General features: G+C 35.9%; 1 protein-coding gene across 2 annotated transcripts in view; it reads right to left on the reverse strand.

Moving 5' to 3' along the window:
• The window catches only part of nAChRalpha4 (nicotinic acetylcholine receptor alpha4), a 903,209-nt gene that overhangs the window by 599,991 nt on the left and 278,551 nt on the right, over window positions 1-24,667 (reverse strand). For both annotated transcript variants that reach the window (XM_081748799.1, XM_081748797.1), the window contains exon 2: window positions 6,270-6,314. In XM_081748799.1, the coding sequence (XP_081604925.1) occupies window positions 6,270-6,314 (45 nt within the window). The remainder of the gene's footprint in view (window positions 1-6,269; window positions 6,315-24,667) is intronic.

Below are 24,667 nucleotides of genomic sequence, written 5' to 3' on the forward strand. Positions count from 1 at the left end.
AAATGAAATTTTGGAAAAATTTGAAAGCAATGGCAACATCTACATTCCACAAGGTATCAAGGAATATGCACCAGGACGACTTATTGTTGGATCTTTTGACAACATAGATGTACTGGAGGAAACGATTGATGGTAAGAATACGTTTCACTGCACGCAAATGGTCCTCTGGTAACGTGGTGTAACTTTAATAAAGTCAACAGATGATAAAAACATTACCAGAGACAAAACACCTTCGGTCCGGCTACTTCGAAAAATTCACGAACTTGATAAAACGACAAGTAATATCGAAAGTAGACCAAAGCCTCTTCTCACAGCTATGCCTGACGTTGAAAGTTTTTTTGGTGATCATACTTGTAGAAGTAAGGTACGGTCAATAGATTTAACTTGGCTTATTTCAAGATTATATAAACTTGATATCCAGTATGTACCTCTGTGGGCTGGGTTTAACGAAACGTGCGATGCAAGCGATTCCGAGATAACGTCTGTTGGTATGATGCCCATCCTTCAAGCTCCATCTGATGATAATGACACAGTATTTACAGTTCTCAATCGCTTTCAGGCTATTTCACAGAAACTTGGTCAAAAGTACACAGTTATAGTAGCTGACTTGCCCTTGTACAGCAGAGCCATGGAACTTATTTGGAAGATGCCTGACAAGTTTAAAGATATGTTAATGCTCATGGGGCCTCTGCATATAATGTTCAACTTTCTGCGAGCAATTGGCCAACACTGTGAAAGTTCGGGATTGGAGGACATTTGGCTCGAAGCCGGCCTACTGGCTCAGAATTCAATGCCTTCTGTAATGGAAGGCAGAGAATACTACAGAGCTGTGAGGTCACATCTGCTGACATACGAAGCTCTTTTTCGAGTCAAATGGGGTTACTTCGTTGAGTGGTTACTTTTGCATAACCTGTTTGAAGATGATAAAAGCATCAAAGACCTAGCTACTTCAGTTCAGAAATTGTTCCACATGAAAACTAAGATGGAGGGTGATATTATTCGCGAAAAGGTTATAGATCTTAATCATAGGCTAAATGAGATGGAAATTCCTCGCTATCTGAAGGAATTTGAAGATGGGTTTAAGTCTGATCCAAATTTCGAATTCTGGAACACCTACATGCAACTAGTAGAGATTCTTCTTGACTTCATTAGGGCTCATCGAGAGGGTAACTGGAAGCTACAAGTTGAGGCACTAGAAGAAATTGTGCCATGGCTAAGTGTATATGACCATACTCATTATGCCAGATGGGCTCCAATTTATTTGGCTCAGTTGAAAACACTAGATCAAACATTTCCGGAAGTATACCATGAATTCCTCAAAGGCAATTTTGTCGCCAAACGGACAAAAAATGCTTTCAATCAAGTACCGTTTGACCAAGCTACCGAGTGGATTAACAAATTATGTAAATTAGCAAACGGTGTCATTGGTATCACACGAACTGACACAGCAAGAGATAGGTTTTGCATAACCTGGACTGAAAGATCTCGCATTTCGGACGAAACAAGGGAAATGTTTGGTATTGAAGTTGATGATTCAATCACGACGCGCAAAGACTCTCAAGTCTCAAGATTACACCGCGATGAGGAAGATGTTCAAAGTCTAGTTGAACCGTTTAAGAGATTTAACATGTTCTCCATGTGTAAGAATGTTCCGCACCCCCCGGAGCGTGCAGATGAAGAAAATGTAATTGACCCACAAATGCTGGTTAGTTTATCGACAAATGACATAGCATCACCTGAAGTACAGGAACATCTCCTGTCTGCAAAACAGCGAGGAGAAAATCTGGTGAAAACATTCTTGACAGAGAGGTTAATAAAACAAACAGTGCCATTCTTTTCGACTATAAAGAGACAGAATTCTCTGACATTTGCATCACTGTACAAAGTAGTTGTTACTACTCCACAAAATGAAAAGAAATCAATAAAGTTTGACAGACAGCTGATACAACGTTTATTCTGTGCACAACAAGCAGGACGGGAAGTGCAACTGGAGGATATCCTTTCATATGAACTATCACCCGTTCCACTTTCCTTGGCAAAGAACGATGGATCGATGAACTCCACCACCAAGTCGACTTTGATAGACATACTAACAATAAACATTTCAGCCACAACACCAGTTTCTGATATTTCTACTTGTTTAATCATAGATGGTCATGCTTTGATGCATTGTGTTGGCAAACCTTCAGACTGCAAGACATTCAACGATTATGGAGAAAAAATTTCAGCTATAGTTTTCTCGTACGTATCTCCAGAGGTTAAAAGAATTGTAATAACGTTTGACAGTTACCGACCATGCTCGATTAAGAATATCACTAGAAGGAAAAGAGATGATAAAAGAAAAAGACCTATAAGAAAAATCATTGGCGATGGGAACACTCCACTTCCAGTTTCATGGGATCAGTATGTTGGTCTCAACAGCAACAAGACTGACCTTGCATCCTTTCTTGCAAACCAATTACTTCAACTAGCATGTCAACACTTGCCAGAAAGCTGCGAATTAATAACTTGTGCTTCTCCTGATAAAATTATCTCAAATTTGAAAGGGGAACTAAGGCATCTGGTGTCTAATCACGAGGAAGCAGACACACTAATGATACTGCATGCACAAGAAGCTATTCGCGATAGTGAAATTGAACAGGTGATAGTGATGAGCAGGGACACTGATGTATTAGTTATGTTAATTCATTTCTTCGGTGAATCCTCCAAGAAGGTTTGGATGGCGGGAGGAACATCCAGAGATCGGAAATTCTTCAATATCAATGCTATTTCTGCGAATCTGAACAAGACTGTGAGGAAAAATCTGGTGGGTTTTCATTCAGTAACGGGCTGCGATACGACGTCATCCTTTACCGGCCATGGAAAAAAGAGCTCCTGGAAAATATTCATTCAGTACCCACATCTCCTAGAAGGTGTCGGACGTGATGGATCAGTGGAAGGCGTGGAGGAATTCGTCTGCAGACTTTACTCTGCACCCGATCCATTTGGAGGTATCGACCGTGTTCGATACGAACAGTTTCTTGAAGGCAGAAAACAGTTGGAACATCTTCCACCTACAAAAGATGCTCTTAAACTTCATTTCATTCGGTCAAACTATCAGGCTAAAATATGGTTGCAAGCAAATACTGCCATCATGGATATTTTGAATCCCGAGGAAACTGGAGGATGGAAAAAGGATGATTCTAATCTCAAGGTTGTCTGGACAACTAAATCAGCAGTTCCACAGGTATGCGTAGTTCAGGTTTCATGCGGATGTAAGAAAAAGTGTCATCTGCCGTCTTGTAAATGCAGGCATTCAACTCCACCACAACTATGCTTGCCTACATGCGGGTGCAATGGTATTGGTTGCCTTAATCCAACGGGCAAGGATTAATACGAACAAGGAAATTTGTTTCACATTGTATTGCATCTAAGAAAATTGTCTGTTGCGATAACATGAAGTGGTAAGTGGTCATAAAATTTCTACAAAAATTGTTCTTGTTTCTATACTTTAGTCAATATTGTTCTGATATTACCAAACTGTATAAGAATCATCCGAGAATGTTACTGCTTTGACAAATTCAAACAAAAGTGCATAATTTGATTTAAAACCTTGTGTGTAAAAATGGTGTGTCTCCTCTTAATCCATAATTTTAATATAAGGTTTAAGGTTTAATATAATGAGTGTGTTTGCGTGAAAGAGAGAAAGTATTTAACGATGGAAGATATCTCACCCCACTTTGAAACACTTGGAATTACATTCGATTCTTGAAGCACCGCGAAACCTCGTTTATTACTATAGAAAGTCGATCGGAAAACAAATAGTAGAATTTTATGCCCGCCATTCTGTTCCTCAACATTTTTGAAAACTCTTAGAGTGTAACAAATTTGTTAAACTTTAGAATTGACTATAATACAAAATATTGAAAAATACGCTGGTAAATAGGGCATTTCCCTGCAGATTACGAATGTCTTGTCAGCCATTTTGATTTGTGTTCCCGTCAAAATTCAGCCTGGCATCCGGCAAGATATGTTACAGGGACCTAAGTATCATGGCTCTACGGTGGATGCCTCCGTCTAATCTTACGATAATCTCCGTCTAATCTTTGGAATCTTACGATAAAATAAAAATGAAGAGAAATGTACAATCTAGAAAATCGGAAGTTTTGAAACATGTTAGACTATAAAACTTAAGACGGCTCTTTATGCATAAACATTACGATTCAACCATCTTGTTTTCCGCCATTTTAAAGATATTCAGAATTAAATAGTTTGTAGAAACAAGCTTCCTGCGTATAAAAGGTGATATTTCACATTACAATATTAAAAATACATTAAAGAGAAATTATTGTTTTACATGTATCGCGTCCACCATCTTGTTTTCCGCCATTTTGAAAACCTACAGAGAGGAACCAGTGGTATGAGTGAATAGCTCGCCCCCGAAAACCCTAGGTTTGGTGTCAAAATATTGAAGATCCACCGCAAAATAAGGAAGTTCTTGTGTAGGATAAGAATTTGGAGTCCGCCATTTTGTTTCCGCCATTTTGGGTACTTTCCGCCCAAAATTCAGCCTGGCATCCGGCAAGGCGTGTTACAGGGGCCTATGTACTATGACTCTACGGTGGATGCCTGTTGCTAACACGCAAATGCCATCGGTTGACAAGTACCGATAGAGTGGCCGGCTGACTAAGGAAATCGTAGCCTCTCACAAGCCGGACTGACGACAGTGTGCAGAGATTCCACGGAAAAGCCAACTTAGGAGGCGATGTGTTCCACACTTATTCGGCGATCCTCCAAAACAACTTTCTCCACTCGCTCGATTATATCGTCAGACAAGCTTGTGTGAGGCCCAAAATCTCCTTGGTTTGTTCTCACACGACGTTTTGCCTCATTTGAACTGACGCACTCACGAACACATATATTAGACACATCCATGACACTATCATCACACGCCTCACTTAACTGGCGATGAATTTCAAGCTGTGTCGCACCACACAAATGGAGAAAACGACGTATATCGCATCAAAAACAGTCATCACCAGGGCCCGGATTTTGTTGACAAGTCAACTTTTTTCTGTTACGCATAAGACAAGGCAAATTCTAATAAAAACGTTATCCATCAACTCTAGGTTCTAAAAATATATGTTTTTAGGGTCAACTTTTGGTCACTTTTTGCCGTTTTGAAATTTCAGATCATTTTTTAATATCTTAAGGTAACTTTTAGGTCACTTATGGTCTTTTTATTCTTTTTCTTCTACATAAGGAAATCTTTAAATGAACACGGTTTACAGTTGTGGAAAAGACGAAGTTGAATAATCTCTTTTCTTGGTGTGGAAAAACTGCATTCTTAACAAGCTAATGAAAACTAAACTGTAACTGGTTAACGAAAGGTGGGGGTTGGTAGGTGTCCAAACAGATAGTTTTGGGTTGTTGACCACAAAGGATGTGATCACGTGAACAACTAAAAATGGATTACAAGGATTTTAAACAGGTTTTTATCTATTATTTTCACGTAGTCTGCACTTGCGAACTTTTATTGTTTAAGAGTGCTCCCTAGTATCAACTCGGGAGTGAAGTGACGCTTTCAATACTTACAATGCCGTACAATGGACTGATCAACGGACATAAATGATCAATGGACTGCAACTAACTGAAACAAAACTTTTTGAATATGAGCGACAAACGTTAATTAAAATCCAATGGATATTTTAAAAATGTCAATGTTTTACGGAATAAACATTTAAGAAAACGCAAGTTTTAGGTCAATTTTTGTGAATTTTAGGGGCATTTGACAGGAATTTTAGTGTCATTTTATAGGTCACTTTCTAGAAAATTTTAGGTCAACAAGATCCGGGCCCTGGTCATCACTCTCACCGCTGCCAAAAGAGTTCAGTGTACCCTACGGTGTTACTATCTCTGTTACGCATTGACAACGAGTGCTCGCGTATTTTGAAACAAACAGCACATTTCTATTTATTACTAGTCCTGATTCCGTTTTTTTTTAATGGAGGATTTATAACTTGAATGCACCTCTAGAGTGAAGAAGTAAGTGAATGACAGAAATTGGTCTCGTATCTAATGTTTATAAAATAATACTAACGAAGTTTAATACAAATTTTAAAAACATAAAGTATGAAACCTTGTTCTTTAATATTACGTATTGTAACTAATTACTATCATAACCTTGCTTAAAATATGCGTTAAGTGTTTCTTAGTTATGAATAGTTCTCTGGTTTCATCTGTTTTAGTAACTCACTATATTTTAAGTACTGTATAACCTTGGTACTTACCTGCTCAACCCAGAGATTTGTTGTCATAATTTGATTTTTCAAATTCTGTAAGAAAAAAAGAGAAACATTTATTTTAGCAGTTGCCCTTTATTAACCTCTACAGCACAAAAATATGCAAATATATTTGACAAAACTCAATGCATATTTATCCCTACATATACATACTTAGTTCTAACGAAACTATATACTGAGGTTTCAGAAAGCCCAGAGTACTTGGACGGTTGTACAGCGGGGGACACTTCTAAATGGTACAGCCATATGGAGATTTACGGCTAAGGTGTACCATTTAGAAGTGTCCCCCGCTGTACATGAGATATTGAAAGTACTTTATAAGATTATGCATTGATATATGATTTAATGCCTTATGTAGACAGTATTTGTAGGGTCTGCCTAATGATTTAATGCCTTATGTAGAACAGTCAAGAGAGTTACTAGTGTAGAAGTTCGCAAAGTAGTCAGCCTATCATTGGTGCTCGATTACAAATAAGCCCAATTGCATTGACATACTATCCGCACCATTACAGCAATATATTTGATAAGATTTGATAAGAAAGACGAAATATCACTTTTGGGTCGAAATTGAGGATGGATTTCAATGAGCACGACTTTAAGAGTGGAATCTTCTATTTCGATATTATTGACAAATAGTACCTGTTTTTTTAACAATTAATAGGTTTTTGTTCTTGTTATATATTAAGCGGACTGTTGTTTCAAAGTTTAAAATTCAATTTTCTCACAATTAAGGAAAATTGACCTTTTGTCTTTCTTCCTTGTAAGCTTCAGATATGCAGTGCATTCATCCTTACATTTTACGGTATTCAACAACGAACAAGATATGAAGCAGTCTATTCAGTCTAAATATTCTGATCTTAAACTAAAAATACTGAAATTACTGTATTATATCATAACACATTTACAGAGTACCATGTATTTTACACTGTCAGATTAGATAATATATTCGATGAAAAGTACAGCGCTGTATTTTTCTCTTTATTTCGCAGTGCAATGAGGACCTGAATTTGAAAAAAAAAAAAAAATCTAGTTCCAGAATTTTCTCTTGTATTTTCAGCCTTTTTATTCCTCGGTATCTATGTTCCAAGAGCTATTTGCTTGTATAATTAATTCGACTGCAGGGAGAATTTTCTCAATGAATAATAAATGTAACATTGAACTTCGTTGTAGCGAAAAGTGCTGAGTTGATCACAGTTGAAATTTAGTACATAAATAAGAAGGCTAAGAAATGTCAGGTCTGAAAGGATGCGCACTTACATATAGGTTAAGAAGATTATTAATATATCACAATTAACTAATTATATATATATATATATATATACAGGGGCGGATCCAGGATATGATCAAGGGAGGGGCTAAACCATATTTTGCCGTTTTATCCAGTGTAAAGCAGGATTGAAGCTCATTTTATCCAGTGTATACCTGAGCGTCAAGGGGGGGCTATAGCCCCTATAGCCCTCCCCTTGGATCCGCCACTGTATATATATATATATATATATATATATATATATATATATATATATAGTTAATTATATATAGGGTACAGCGGGGTAATTCGAATAGGCGGGGAATTTGAATAATGTTAAGCATTTTGCCAGCTGGAGTGGAAACACGGCTCGCCATGTTAGTGAACCTGTGGTGGATTTGTAGGTGATGGTTTGCAGAAATACTCTCAGAAATACAAACTATTCCTGCGATACTGAAGCGTACATATTTTTTTTTTCTTGCCGCAAGGTAAGTATGAATATGTCCATTTTTAGATCGTTATAATTTTCAACTTTGTTTCCTTAAGCTTTCCTTATTATTGACTGGATAGAATGAAACCGCTCTGGATTATAATCGTATCAGTAGCATGTGGAGCATTGATATACTGTACGTTGGCGTCAACTAATGAGCAGTTTTCGTACCACGTTGTGAATGGCATATTCGTCGACTGCGGGGCAATTCGGATAATTCAAACCGGGGCAATTTGAATACCAGTGAAATTAGAACTATAGGCCTACTATTTTATTTTATTTTATTTTATTTTTTATTTTTTATTTTTTATTTTATTTTTTTTCTTTTTTTTTCTTTTTCAAAAGCGGGAGCTTGTGGTGTTAACAAGGAAACTGCGAATTCTCATTTTGACTTACTGGGAAAATTAATGAACGAGTATGATCTCCATAAACCATCCTAACCGTATTTATAATATGGGCGAAAGTAGTCTTCCTTTAAATAACATACCCCTAAAATTCTTGCAGAAAAGGGTAGAAAAGAGGTGATAAGTTTATCTGTTGAGCGCGGGGAAAATGTAAGGGTGATAGCATGCTGCAATGCCAGAGGGTCTTTTATACTTCCTGAGTAATATTAAAAGGCGTACACCAAAATCCGGACTTTAAAACCCAAAATCTCACTCACAACTTTTGTCCTTAGAGGTCTGCCAAAGTCACGGCATCGAAATGCTTTACCTACCTCCACACACAACTCACGTATTACAACCACTCGTTCGCTCTGTTTTTAAGGCCCTTAAAGCCGGTTATCACCAAAAGGCAACTTTCTGGATTCACCAAAACTCGAGCTCAGTGTATAATAAATCTCAGTTCTGCATTTTGTTCACTAAAACCTGGAAGCGGACAGCTTCTGTTGGACTGGTACTTAATGGGTTTTCATGTACCGGTATATACCCCTTTAATCCACAAGCTATTGAAGAATTTTGATTCGCCCCTTCAGAAACGTATGGCCTTATTACACATTTTGAGGAGCAGTCTTTTCGGGAAGAAGATCTTAACAACACACCTTCTCTTTCCTGTCATGGCTCTCAAAACTTTGTCCCAACGAAGCGTATATATGAACCCATACAACAAGTGCTTCTCAGCCCAGAAAAAGTTTGTGTGCAGAAGAGACGTCGTGTCACAGGAAAATCATGTTACTCAACTTCTCAAAATGTTCGGGCAATGAGAATAAAACAACTCCTAGGAAAGAAGCAAGCATCAAGTGCAACAAAATCCAAGTACACTAGAAGAAAGAAGAGAGCTAATACAGAACCTGCGAAGAAAAAACAAATGAAAGCTCGAAAGATATTGATATCCTCTACCCCTTCTAATCACGAAGATGTGGGACTAAGTCTAAAGATGGCTGCAGGCAATAAAAGTCAAACACGGAATTGCTTTTTTTGCCTTCTTAATTACTATTCAGAACGTTCTGCAAGAAAGGGAGACTGGATTCGTTGCCAGCATTGTAAGACATGGTTCCACAAAATCTGTGTCGGTGCAGAAAGTCGAAAACAGTTTATCTGTTGTCGTTGTTAATAACGATGGAAGATGAATTAACCTATTACGGCTGTTTGCCTAAGACAGTGTTGCTAACAATTTTTTTTAGTGTAGACCTACGTTCAAAAGATAGCTACAGGTAACGCATATTTACAATTTATGTACTTTTTTTTATTCAAGATTAGCATATTTCAACTACAGTAGAATTTGCAATCTAACTATTAAATAATTTATACGGTATTTCTATAAGACTTGCTTATTTTGTTGGTTATTCATATTACCCCACTCGTTATTCAAATTGCCCCTCACATTTATGTTTTTTTTTTCGGAATTTCGGCGGGTAAATTGAATACCTAAATTTCACAGTGAAGTATCTCAGATACTATCTTAAGAAAAAATGTTAAGTAATAGTAAGGTTCAATGTTTTTGTTCACAATTTTGTATTTGAGTACCAATTACAGTTTCTGAGATATATGAGAAAATGTCTGAAATTATTCAAATTACCCCGCTTGACCCTATATATATATATATATATATATATCATCGTTACAGAGTTACGGCCATTGAGCCGCCTAATGGTATGAAATAGTCACATTCTGGTCGCTCCTTAATGTGCCTCTATTTAAAGTTCAATAACTCAGACCCTAATTAAGTTAGGAAGATAATTTTAGTAGCAATGTGTTTCTGAATGATGAAGCACTCAATATGCACTTTATGAGCGTACTATCAAGGGGGAAGGAATGCCATCCCCAAAATGTTTATGCAAAAAACAAAAAACGTAATTATCCTCCCCTGATCGTCGTGGTACCCCCAACATACATAAAATACATATCGGCGGAAAGCGTCATCATTCAGAAATACATATATACCAAAATTATCTTTCTAGCTTAATTAGGTTCTGAGTTCTTGAGGTTTAAATTGTGTCACATTTAGGAGCGACCAGAATGTGACTATTTAACGATGCATTTCCCGACATATGGTCATATGAACTTTTTTGCTTGTCTACCCATAAGGAATATATATATATATATATATATATATATATATATATATATAGGAGGGGAGATACTCCTAAAACCCTAGGATGCGGAAAGTTGGGAATATGTAACAATAACCATAACAGCCGATATTTGTGACAAATCCTTAGTTTAAAGGGTCGCTGAGATAGGCCCTAATAGAGACACATTTCCAATACCGTACTGCAAGGGCAAGAACTCTTTGTACCTCAAGAGTGGTGGGATGAGGTGAGATGTAAAGGTAGTTGGAAATGACCGATATTAGTGTCAAATTCACAGACTTAGGGTCTCGTAGATGAATAGTGACAATTTGAATACCGTTGAAGACCAAGTTCATCAACAATCGGCTTGGGATGAGAAAGGGTGAAAAATGAATATCTAGAATGAGAGATTAAATTAGAAGAGAGAGAATAAATTAGTGTCTAATGCACAGTTTTCGGGATCGCTAAGCTAATTGGGACAGTCTCGATGATATTTAAGCCATATTAAAGCAAAAATTGTCATGTCACCTTGCCCAGATTGACTTTCGAAACTGTAACACGCATGTAGTTTTTTATGTTGAATATATTGTTTTGCTCAGCAAATAGTTTGTTTGTGTTTAAAAAAGATTGTGGTTTATTTCCTGGATTTGCTGAGGAACTAATTTCGAAGGAGTATAGATCAATGTATGCTTGTGTTTGACTCGTTTTCAGTAACCGTAACACATCTACATCTTCGCTGTGGAGTTTTATTGATGTTGTTCTGTAAAGTAATATTTCGAATACCTAGCTATTTCCTAATCATATTCACGAAGAAATTAAATGTCGACTAAAAGCAGGGAATTCGTGTTACTATTCGGTTCAAAATCTCTTGTCGTCGCGAATTCTGTCGAGGAATTTGAAGCTTAAAATATATAAAACGATAATCATGCCTGTTGTTCTGTATGGTTGTGAAACATTGTTGCTTACTCTGAGGGAAGAACATAGACTGAAAGTATTTGAGAACAGGATCCTGAGAAGAATATTCGGACCCAAGAGAAACGAGAATGGGGAATGGCGGAAGCTTCATAACGAGGAACTACATAGTTTATACGGTTTACCCAACATTGTTAGGGTCGTCAAGTGTAGGAGGCTTAGGTGGGCAGGTCATGTAGCTAGAATGGAAGAAAGTAGAAACGCTTTCAAAGTCTTGACTGGTAGACCCATAGGAAAACGACCATTAGGAAGACCTAGGCGCAGATGGGAGGACAATATTAAGATGGATCTCCCAGAGATAGGAATACAAAGTAGATACTGGATGCAATTAGCTACGGATAGAAGTCAGTAGAGAGCTTTCGTGAACGCGGCACTGAACCTCCGGGTTCCATAGGCCATAGAGTTAGTTAGTTAGTTAGCTATTTCCAAAATAAATAAATACGTAAATAAATGCGTTCATGGTTGAAGGCATTCCTGAGTATCCTGTTATGTTATCTTCGATATAATAGGAGCATATGTAAATAACTTCCCAATATCTCAGCTTAACAGATTGTTTTTGCATTAAATAACGCTAAATAACTTCTCACATAATTACTTGGAAATATGTAATATACTTAATACATTTTGATTTCATTATGTAATATTTCCTAAGTATTTCCAGTTGTCATAAAATTTGTATCTCATTTCCATATCGTTATATTCATAAACTGTGTAATTAAATGAGCACGTTATGAGGGTACTGACAAGGAATTTTATCATGAAAATGCAGCCGAATCTCAGCCGACGAACACGCGTGCTTCTCGATGTTGCCTAAATCCAACTAAAAATCTTATTTCTAATAAAAAATAATCTGAACTGAGGAGAATACCTTCCCAGCTCAAATTATTTGGGATGTTATTCAATTCAATTGAGGAATTTATGACGTTTTTGAATTTATACGAAACACATCGGTGCAATGGAAAGCTTTAATGATTGAGGAAGATTTTGTTGGGATATAATGATTTATTTGAGCTTAACCGCAAACGGCTAGAAACCTCTCGGACATTTAATAATATCATTATTTAACTCTGTCGCCCGCCTTTTGAAGGCGGTGCTACAATACTCTTCATTGTATGTTTACAACAGATAATTTATCAAAAATCTGTCTAATTAAAATCCTATTATTATATGTCACAGCATGTTTTGTGCTGCATAAAACAATAAAGCGTTGCGAAGCTTTTCCCTTTCGTTTAGTTTCCCCACTGTATCTTTTGCCTTTAATTATTTCCCAGCCATGACCTTTCCCGTAATGTCATAAGTCAATCTAAAGGCGATGAATCAAGAATAAAAAGTACAAAACCATACAAGATGGGAAAAAGCTCGAAAAAGTTTTTTAAACTACTTTTCTCCTTTATTTTCAAGAGAAACAAAGCGATGCTCCACAATCGAAAAAATGTGTATACTTTTATTATGGTTTAAATACAGAGCTATGTACCGATATTCTACACCAGAAAACAAAATACAATCAACCTCTAATAACATTATAGGATATAAAGGTACAAACGATTAAGATTTTTTTTTAGAATGTATATCTTTTTTATTCACCATGATTCATTTTGTTTGTTTGTGTAATACAATTTCTTTTGTGAGAAATGTAACAACGACATTCTTGTTGTCGAGAAAAGCTACAAAATTCATTATCACGGAATAGCCACGACTAGGAATAGCCATGGAGCCCAATAAAGTTTCTAATAACTAAATATTGAGATAAAGCTTGAGGGTAAGAAATGTTTCGAACAAATGACATTTTTATTCGCTTATGTTGTCGATTAGGGAACCTATGCTATGCAAAGTTATTATATCGATATGTGTGTGTTGAAATAATTTAAAATTATGTTGTTCTCTGTTAAGTAATAATAGCATACGAATCTACAATAAATGAGGCATTTGATTTTAGTAACCATGTTTTTGAATAATTTTCACGTCTGTTATTACTTGGTGAAATTGTAGATTCTATTTTTTGCTTGTTTATATCTTAATACGTAATAAAGAAGTAAATATTGAAATAGAAAGCCGTCATAAATAACAAAATGTACTATAGGAAAAATTGATAGTTAAAGATTGCAATAAAACTGGGATTAAACAATATTCTACAATATTATTATTGTTTATCAGAGAAAATGTCCGAAGATGAGACTTGATACCAGTCTATAGAACTTATTGAATTGGAAATACTACGTGTGTGGGTGTGTAAAACTCTTTGGTAGATTTCGAGAAAATGGTGAAAGACGGATTTCTTTCTATATGAAACAAAAAAAAAAGGAAAAAAAGAAACAGATGCTGTATGTCATTTATTGAAGTGGAACTGATAACGAAATATATCCTCAGTAAAATCTTTATTGTGACACTAGCACTGCGATAATACACAGGATGGTTAATGAGTCTCAAAATGAATAAACACGACTGAAGTCAAGGGTATACTGCATAATTCGCTGTACATCCCTGTTTAATCTTAGAGTATATTTTAGTTATTAGAGTATATTTTCTGGTTTAAGGTATACAGTACTCTTGTTTCTTTATGTTTATTCATTTATTTAATCTGGTAAATGACTAGTTACAAAGTGATTTATATCACATTTTCTTATCTGCTCTTAGCTGCTGTTCATGCGAAAAAAAAACAACCTTTGTCTTAATAATCTGCGATCACAAAGATATTAGGTAGATAGGATTAGAGTTTAGTATAGCTTTTAGCATTGAGGCTACATAAGACGTGAACCTACAGCTTAACGTTGAATACGAATCACATAAGCTCTTATAGGGAATGAAAGATGGATATCCCGCTCCTAACATTCATATGCTAAGTGTACAGCCACCAGGGAAGATTATAACAAAATACTTTGGCTTGTGTAATATTTACCTGTACCTTGGGCAGAAAGTACTCATACATATGCACTATACTTAGTAGAACGTTAATTTCATATTAACGTAAGAAGAATGTTTTTAATATATGCATGAGATTATTATGGGATAGTTGTTGATATGGACATGTTTTATGGTTACCTAGTCAGTGAGTTTGTGTACTTAACAGTTTTAAGAAAAGGATATTATAAGTTATATCAAATAATAAACCATTTTAACATCGGTTATAGACGTTGTCAGTTTTATTAAAAAGGTGAGATTAATGGTATTTAAATATCGAAGCTAATATTTTTAATGTCAAAGAAATACTACCACTTCGAATTTGTCAGCAAACGAACCAGGTTTACGACTATCATTTTGATAAGTCGTTGTAAAAATTTGGTTTACCTCACCCGGGATTTTGTAAATTCAGTTCCCGAAGAAGAAGAGTAAGGTTGAATTTACTTTCATACTACAGTTAATGAATACGAACTTAACCATATTACGAAGTGGTAAAGTAATCATAAGAGAAATGGACAACGAAACAATGCAGCAGGAATCAAATACTAGTGACAGCGATGAGACTAGTGTAACACCAGGATTGGTATCGGAAGATATCTTGTTAGCTTTACAGCGACAAATAATGCAGATGTCTACCGAGATAAAGCAGACCATAGAGCAGAAGTCTGACGAAGCTAACAAGCAAAATGAAGAATTAAGTAGACGAATGGAACAGAAGTTTGACGAAGCTAACAAGCAATATGAAGAATTAAAGCAGACCATGGAACAGAAGTTCAACGAAGCTAACAAACAAAATGAAGAATTAAAGCAGACCATGGAACAGAAATTCAACGAATCTAACAAGACCATGGAACATAAGATAGAACTGAAGTTTGACGAAGCTAATAAGCAATATGAAGAATTAAGTAGACGGATAGAACAGAAATCAGATGAAACGAAACAGACAATTGTCCAGGTGGTGAACGACATATCCTCACAGTTTGAGGAAAAGTTAAAAAGGATATCCGATGATTGTCAAGAAAAGCACAATCAACAAAACCAAGAAATTAGTGCTGTAAAAAAAGATTTAGAAGTAATAGAATCTTCCATTAAACAGCAAAAGATCCAGGTTAGCAACAATTCTAATAACATACGTGTAAATACACAGTTATTAGCTACTATTCAGGAAGAGATTAGAACGCTACAGGCTAAAGACAACATTTACCGAAATAACTTGGGTAGTGATCGCTTTGAGTTGCCCCAATCACCTGAGATGAACTCGCCTTCGCCGGGGTCTGATGAAGATATTATACTAGAAGAAAGTTGTCCGAAGAGTACTGATGAGCGAAACATAGATGGTGTCACGACACAGCACGTCACGGATAGGAACTATCACTCAACAAGAACAAGGAATGAGAAAAAGAAGGTAAAATTAAGTGTTAAGATGAGTGAAATCCGAGCTATGAGCAAATTCAGTGGTAAGTGTAATGAGAATGCTACTTCTTTCTTAGAGAAATTCCAAGACGAATGCAATATAATGTCAATCGATCGATCACAATATATGAAATTAATACCCCATGTATTACTCCCACCTTGTTCCTTATGGTTTAAGGCAATACGTGATCACATTAGTACATATGAGGAATTCAAAGCGGCATTGATCGCTAATTATGAAAATGACTTTTTGCTGGCAAATAGAGATGCCACCCTTAGAAATCAACACTTCAATCCTCGATTGCACAAATCTGTTGTAGAGTTTGTTGTAAATGTCTACAACGAATTAAAGGTCGTTAATCCTTTGCAATCGGAATCGAGAATAATAGCATCGATTCGAAATTTGCTTCCATTTAAATTGCAACAGATCTTATTTTCCACACAGTGTATGAGTTTCAGCCATTTATTGATGCTTGTCCAATGCTACGAAACTCAATACCATGCCATGAATCCACAATCAGGAATAGGTAAAAATAAGAATAATTCAGATCATTTGGTGCCTGTTCGGAATTTAAATATTCGGAGTGTGAATAATACAGAACCTAACCTAGGCCGAGTATACTCTAGCAATCAAAATGCGCAAAATAGACAAGGTTATGTAGAGAATCCGCCTAACCTAACTAATCATGGTAATTATGATGTCAGATCACCCAACAGCAGTAGATATAAAAATAGTCGAAGTACTGAGCGAAATTCCAGAAACACAGCGAACTACGTGTATAGACGTAATTGGAGATCAAGAGATGGGACTTCATACCAAAATCAAAATCACTATGAAAGACGTGTACGACATGATGTAGAACCTAATCATGATAGCGCAGTACAGTGTACGTTATTAGAACCGTATGCAAGTTCGAATGTAACCTGATTACCGTTACTGAAATTAGGTTAAATTCATGTTAGTTATAGATTCTTGTAAATTTCATTTTAAAGTTTATGTGTAAATATTAATAATGAAAACAATCCTTATAATTTCGCTATACAAGCAATATGAGGGATTATAATTCGATTTATAATTGATTAAAAGCAAAGATTATTTATATTAGATTGATTTGTGTTGAAAACTTAATTGTCAAAGATTATGTTAATAATAAGATCCATTCTATAAAATCAATTATTCAACGACTAACTTGAACGATATTCTTCTTTATTATAACATCTTAGTGCTACTATGTATATCTTTAAATGCAACATCTAATTTGTTTGTTATTTAATGCGCCCGTAAAGATTAATATTATTTGTTACCCACGTTTGTCCTTTACATTTTTTTGAAATCGCACTCTCCGACGATTAATTAAAGAAGCGACGATATTTTTTAATAAGAAAATATATTAATAATATAGTGGATAATAATGAAATAAATATAATTAATGTAATTAAAGATAAATATTGATGAAATGAAAGAATTGTTATGAATGTATTTATATATATATGTGTATACGTGAAATGTAATGAATAGATATACAAGGTGCGATCAAAATATGATGGACATATGTTATGTAAGAACATTAATGTAAACGGACCAGTGGTTCTTGAAGATAAAAGCCAAGCCTACTCATGACTTTTATATTCAGTCCCTTTGTCGAGCGACATTTTTATATAACAAAATACTTTGGCTTGTGTAATATTTACCTGTACCTTGGGCAGAAAGTACTCATACATATGCACTATACTTAGTAGAACGTTAATTTCATATTAACGTAAGAAGAATGTTTTTAATATATGCATGAGATTATTATGGGATAGTTGTTGATATGGACATGTTTTATGGTTACCTAGTCAGTGAGTTTGTGTACTTAACAGTTTTAAGAAAAGGATATTATAAGTTATATCAAATAATAAACCATTTTAACATCGGTTATAGACGTTGTCAGTTTTATTAAAAAGGTGAGATTAATGGTATTTAAATATCGAAGCTAATATTTTTAATGTCAAAGAAATACTACCACTTCGAATTTCTACCTCAGCAAACGAACCAGGTTTACGACTATCATTTTGATAAGTCGTTGTAAGATCACGAGAGAGAGAGAGGGAGAGAGTAAGTGAGAAACAAGGAAGGGATAAAAAGATTATGTAAGTTCTGTCTCTGTCGAAGTTCATGTTGTTTCCACCAGTGAATTTCACTACGAAAACAGATGGTTTAACTGTGATACTTCTGTATTAGCATTCCGACCCTATTCCTCATCACATTTTTTATAAGTTTCTTCAAGTACAACGGGCGCGATTTTCTCTGTTCCTTTTCACAGTGAGTTGTTCCGTCTGCGTACCTTACACTCATTTACGTTATTAATTGACCAATTTATCTAAGATGTATCATAAAAAATGGCATAAAATGATTTTAGACTGTAAAACAGTATCAAAATGGAACAGACGAGAATAGGTTAAGGAGATAAATCAAATAAATGAAGTTCATAAAAGATAATTCACAATACCATAAAACGATGCTGTTGCTGCAGGTAAATTTAAATGCAAATGATGATAGAGGAAAGTCAAGATTCAAATCAAATAGGTAAACTGCACAGTGAAAAGATCAGTTGAGCAGAGCATATTTTCCAGAAAAGCGGAAACAAGTGAGAATATAATGTTAAACTTGTAGAAATGGTAAAAAAAAATCTATACTTGCATATATACAGTATATATATATACGGGGTCCGGTGAGGAAAGCAAAGATTTTGGGAGATGATAAGGGAGGTCATTCTAAGTAAAAATGTTTATGTGAACATAGGATCTATTCCCCCTCGTACAGGAGATAGGGGTGGGGATAACTTTTTTGCCTCTTGCACTTGCCGCTTTTCGTTGAAACATTCTTGCTCACACTGTAGTTGGAGTTATGTTACATATTATACCTCGTTTGAAAGCAAATGAAACAGGCTTGCAGATGGTATACTGATTGTCCCAGTACTACATACGAGAGGGAAGTAATTGAGGGAATTTTTCCGAATTTCCCTACAAAATTCCCTTTTTGGAAACAAATTTGCATTGTTTTTGAGTGGAAACACTGTTGCTAGAGGAACAGTATCTAATTAGGCAAAAATGATACTGTATACCAAAGATCCAGGTAAGGTGTCAAATTTTTAGCTTCATTAGAAGCCTAAAAGAAGCATTCTTCCTAAGTCCTTCCTCTAATAAGATAACAATGTTCCAACTTTCCACAGATGATGATGGTTACGAATATTAATAAACGAATGTTTTAATGCAAAACTAGAAATACAATACTATTCCCTAACATACGAGAGCTCGATATTTCTAAGCTGGGACACTAATTACAGTTCTGAACAACAAATGGCAGCCAAACAAATCCCATTTGAATTAAAATGTTCGTACAACATACTACACCAGAATGTTTATTGCAATGGGGTTGTCGAAATCATAAATAATTGCTTCTAATGCACACAAAAATTTAGCTTGTCCTACGTACATCTAACAGAGACGTTGCCACTGTTATGCCCAATTCCCTCGAAATGTTTTTGAATTTTTTCTGCTGCAAGTGGCACACCGTATCTTATTAGCTTAAAAGGGTTCTTTATTAGTTATTTTGTCTCGTGTGTGCAAATGATAGCAGGAGTTTCAGTACCGTTAGGAAGTGCAAAGTGCTTGTGTGTAGACTGTGGAAGAAGTTCGACAGTATTGTAGTAAAATACCCACGCTGAATATGCAGATATGATGTACGTCTACGCTTTTTGTGATGTTAATACCAAAGGTGCGGTGGAAGAATACCAGCGAAGATTTCCTCGCCGGGAGTCCCTACTGCACGGGTCTTACACACGTGTATACTAAACTGCGGGAAACTGGTGAGCTTCCCAGCGTAAACCTAATATCTGATCGAGCCTCAAAATACACCCTCTCAACAAGAAGAGAAGTTATTCAGGCTGTACAGCGAAGTCTAACCACCAGCATTAGAAGACTTTCTAATCAACCTGAACTTCCATGTACACTCATGTCCAAAATTATTGTCGCATGTCTATAAATATGTTGTTGTAGGAATATTAAATTGATAAAGAATTCGCTCGGTATTTCTTATAATGTTAGTATGCGCATAATCGGCAAAGACATGTGTGTGTGGCAAATTCCATGTCAAAAGAGCAATAAATAAGAACAATAAAACGAAAATAAAACTTTTTGGTCCATTTAGCAACATTTTCTTTTACTCGTTCTAATTTTCGTATTTATAATTCTTTTCCTATGAAATTTACCACAAATATACATTTCTGGATTATACACATAATATCAGTATTAAAAGTACCATGCAAAATCATTATCAAATTATATTCTTACAAGAAGACAGTTATAGATATGCGACAATCATTTTGGACATGAGTGTACGTATGTACATGATGTATTGCGAGGAGAAGGGCTTTTTCCGTTCCATGTCCAAAGAGTGCAACACCTCCATCCAGGAGATAGTGAACTACGCGTTGGTTTCTCCCAATGAGTACAGGAGCATCCTAAGGTTTTGCCATTCATCCTGTTCACCGATGAGGTCACTTTCACCAGGAATGGGATAAACAATACCCGCAACTGGCATCGTTGGAGTGACGAAAATCCTAGGGCAACCACTGTAAGACAATATCAGGAACGATTTTCTATAAATATTTGGGCGGGGATTATCTGTGCTCAGATCATTGGTCCCTTTCTTCTGCTCCAACGTTTGACCGGTGAATATTATTTGCATTTCCTGCGCCATGAATTACTAGTACTACTGGAAGATGTGACTCGTCAAACTCGCGCGTCCATGTACTTCCAGGGCTACCTGATCTTTAGTATACAGTACATTTTCGTCTAATCAGATACTGTTCCTCTAGCGACAGTGTTTCCACTTAAGAACAATGCAAAATTGTTTTAAAAAGGGAATTTTATAGGGAAATTCGACAAATTTCCCTCAATTACTTCCCTCTCGTATGCAGTACTGGGACAATCAGTATACCACCTGCAAGGCTGTTGTATTAGTTTCAAACGAGGTATAATTTGTAACATAACCCCAACGACAGGGTGTGCTAGAAAATCGGCAAGTGCAAGAGGCAAAAAAGATACCCCCACCTCTATCTAACGGATACGAGGGAGAATAGACCCTATGTTCACATAACCATTCTTGCTTATAATAACCTCCCCTATTACCTCCCAAAATCTTTGACATTCCTCACCTGACACCCTATATATATATATATCTATATCTATCTATCTATCTATCTATCTATCTATCTATCTATCTATCTATCTATATATATATATATATATATATATATATATATATATATATATATATATATATATATATATATGGGTGAGGCATTTAAAACTGTTTTTGGAAATATCTGGAAATCCACAAATCGGAGTTTAAAAAGTTGTAATAAAAGTTGTTCGTCTCGAAGTGGGACATCCAATGATACCACACTCGACCCCCTACCCCCACCCCCCGGGGGCGGGAGGGGGTCAACTTTGAAATCTTAAATAGGAACCACCATTTTTTATTGTATATTCTGATTCTCCGTGAAAAAATACGTAACTTTTGTTTCGAACATTTTTTTCGTTTCGTGATAGATGGCGCTGTAATCGAGAAAAATCAAAATGGCTTACAAACACGAAAAATGAGGCATTTAAAACTGTTTTTCAGAATACTAGGAAAACTACAAATCGGATTTTAAAAAAGTTGTAATAAAAGTTATTCGCCTCGAAGGGGGACATCCGATGATACCACACTCGATCCCCCACCACCCGGGGGCGGGAGGGGGGTCAACTTTGAAATCTTAAATAGGAACCACCATTTTTTATTGCACATTCTGATTCTCCGTGAAAAAATAAGTAACTTTTGTTTCGAACATTTTTTCGTTGCGTGATAGATGGCGCTGTAATCGACAAAAATCAAAATGGCTTACAAACTAAAAATGAGGCATTTAAAACTGTTTTTCAGAATATCTGGAAAACTACAAATCGAATTTTGAAAAAGTTGTAATAAAAGTTGTTTGTCTCGAAGGGGGACATCCAATGATACCACACTCGACCCCCTACCCCCACCCCCGGGGGCGGGAGGGGGTCAACTTTGAAATCTTGAATAGGAACCACAATTTTTTATTGCATATCCTGATTCTCCGTGAAAATATACGTAACTTTTGTATTGAACATTTTTTCGTTGCGTGATAGATGGCGCTATAATGTACAAAATAAAGATGGGTTACAAACACTCGGCAAAATTAAAATAAGTTACAAAATACACATCCGATTAGAAAAGTTAATACTTTTGATATTTTCGGAAATACTACCAAATTACACCATAGTTGATTCTCCCTCTACAATCTCATATTAGAAAGGCCGTTATTCTAAAATCTGTAATGATAAACCGGTGTTTATAGCAAAAACACTTGATCCTCCGAAACTTAATACATTATTATGTCCATATTGTTAGTTTAATTTCTGTCACAGATGTCAATTAAAGAGAGAGAATTTGGAAACACTTAAGGTTTGTTTTTATCAATGTATTAAAATCTAGTTTTAGCGTTTCTCAGGAACAACGACGTGGATGTAGTAATAATTTGTTTCCTTTGGGGTGCTTTTTTAATGTGAGTTCCTTTGCCTCTCACCATCCGGAGCAGGACGTTTGGGCGTACGGCCGTTTCGGCGCAAGATGTTTTGGCTCAAAGCCATGTATCTAAATAGGTTAATCTACTTAAATGGGTTATAATTATAATGTATTTCATAACGAGAACCCGGATGTTTTCGCACTGAAAGCCTTGAAAATAGACACTAATATCACAAATACTTTGTCATAAAAAATAACTGCACAACTTAAGAAATCAGCAAGATGAAATTTGACATCAATTTTCTAAATAAAACAAATCTTCAAAAACTAAATTTTCGTTACGTTATTACAGTATGCCTTATGGTAAACTGTCTCAGTTGCATTAAATGCTTAGGCTTAGTTTTGTTCTAGTAAATTGTTGTATATGCCTAATGCAGAAGAAAAAAATCTCATGTTACATTTACCATGACATTATCATTGCATGACGGAATTATCGGCCAAACCCAGCAAGTACCGTAAGATTTAACAGTACTTTGCACAAGATTTAAGCCATTTTAAAGAAAATTAGTGGGAGATTTACGGGATTTGGGACTTTCAGGTTGAAACCCACCCAAATTGCACGATTTCTTATTTTAAAAATCTAATGTTAGTCATTCCTATGCGTATAAGCTGAAATCCTAGTCATTGAAAAAAATAAACGAAGTATTTGTGAATAAAGCCTCTCTCAAACTGCTTTTCTGGATCCGCCATTGTTCATAATTTATTTTCCAACAAGAAATGCATTCCAGCGTCTTCCTAAATAGGAAATTTACCTAAATCTAGAATGCAGGAGGTCCCAGTAGTAATAATTTCCTATCTAAGCGGTATTTTGGACCGGTGCAAAGTAACTCCGAGTACAGACTGAAACTCCCTTCTCCCAGTTTTACTTTTTTTTATCACTTTAAAACGTTTCACATTTCAATTTCAACTATTGCATCAAAGTTCCGTTATACACGGTAGTAGGGGAGAGTCGGGTAGTATCGTCATAGATAGCTTTGTTACAATTATTTGGTAAGTGTTTGGCGGAATATAAATTGGTAATACATTTCTGAAATCTTTATTCCTTGCTGAACAATTACATTATACCACGAACTTACAACATACAATAACTGAGTAATAATGTACATTTTTCTGAAACATTAAATTTGCACTACATGAAACATTGGAGGCCTATATCGGACACCATGACAACTCACATTTTCATGAGAACTTCACCTTACTTACATGTTTTACCTTACTTACACACATCACACTTGTAAAATAAAGAATCTCCTCCAAGATCGGCACAATTTTCGTGGGCCCATCGATAGCAAAATTTGCACTGAATCCAGTCTTCCTGGAAATTTTCTCCACAGACCAAACATACAGTATTTTCTTCATTTTTAGGATTTAAAAACAATGCTTTATTTGTCGATGAAAAAGACTCACCATTTTCCATGTCAGATTTTCGTTTTAAGTCTGCTTTTCTCGCCGAGGTTATACCACTTTTAGCTGTTGTAGCCATGCGTCTCCTTCTTTCTTCTAGTGTGTTTTATAGGGACTTGAAGTGAGAATTTCCCTATGCTCTCCACGTCGTTTCCTCACGTTCAATATTTCTTTTTTGTCACCTGGAAGTGGAGATATTTCTTCCAGATAAGATCTAGAGATTTGACGAGATGTACTAGGCCCAGACTTTGAAGGGACATCTGAGACATCTACATCGGCCTGTGTTGCTTCAGTATGATGATGTCTTGGCGGTGTGCTGGCGGATTGGGATTGGCGTGGATGATCATTTTCTGCTTCTGTCATATCACGATTAAAATCTAAGTCCACTTTTGACATCTATGGCGAACTTCATATTCTCTTCCGTCCATTTTCCTCTTGTTTCCCCCATGTTTAGCTGAAAAATAAAAAAAACACCATAAGCATTGGCGCCAAAATTCTCTCATCGGTGTGTCCGGTACTGGCCGCCAATGCCTTGTCCGATACTACCCGACTACCTGATAGACCAAGAAAATATCTTGCCAAGTCAAATGAAGTAAAATTACAGAACATTACTTCATGTACATATTCGCAAGATGACATCACGTTGTTAAAATATGTTTATGCGATTATCTACTTACCCAGCTGTACGCTACAGTTTCACAAATTTAACTTCGTCACTGGAAAATCACAACGAAAACACATACGATGTTGCTGCTTCCAAACGACGCACTCAACTTATCCACAATGGCGTCAAATACTTTGTCTCGTTTGTGGCTACGAA

This window comes from Thermobia domestica, chromosome 2 (assembly GCF_964235325.1).
Source record: "Thermobia domestica chromosome 2, izTheDome1.hap1.1, whole genome shotgun sequence".
Classification (NCBI taxonomy): Eukaryota; Metazoa; Arthropoda; class Insecta; order Zygentoma; family Lepismatidae; genus Thermobia; species Thermobia domestica.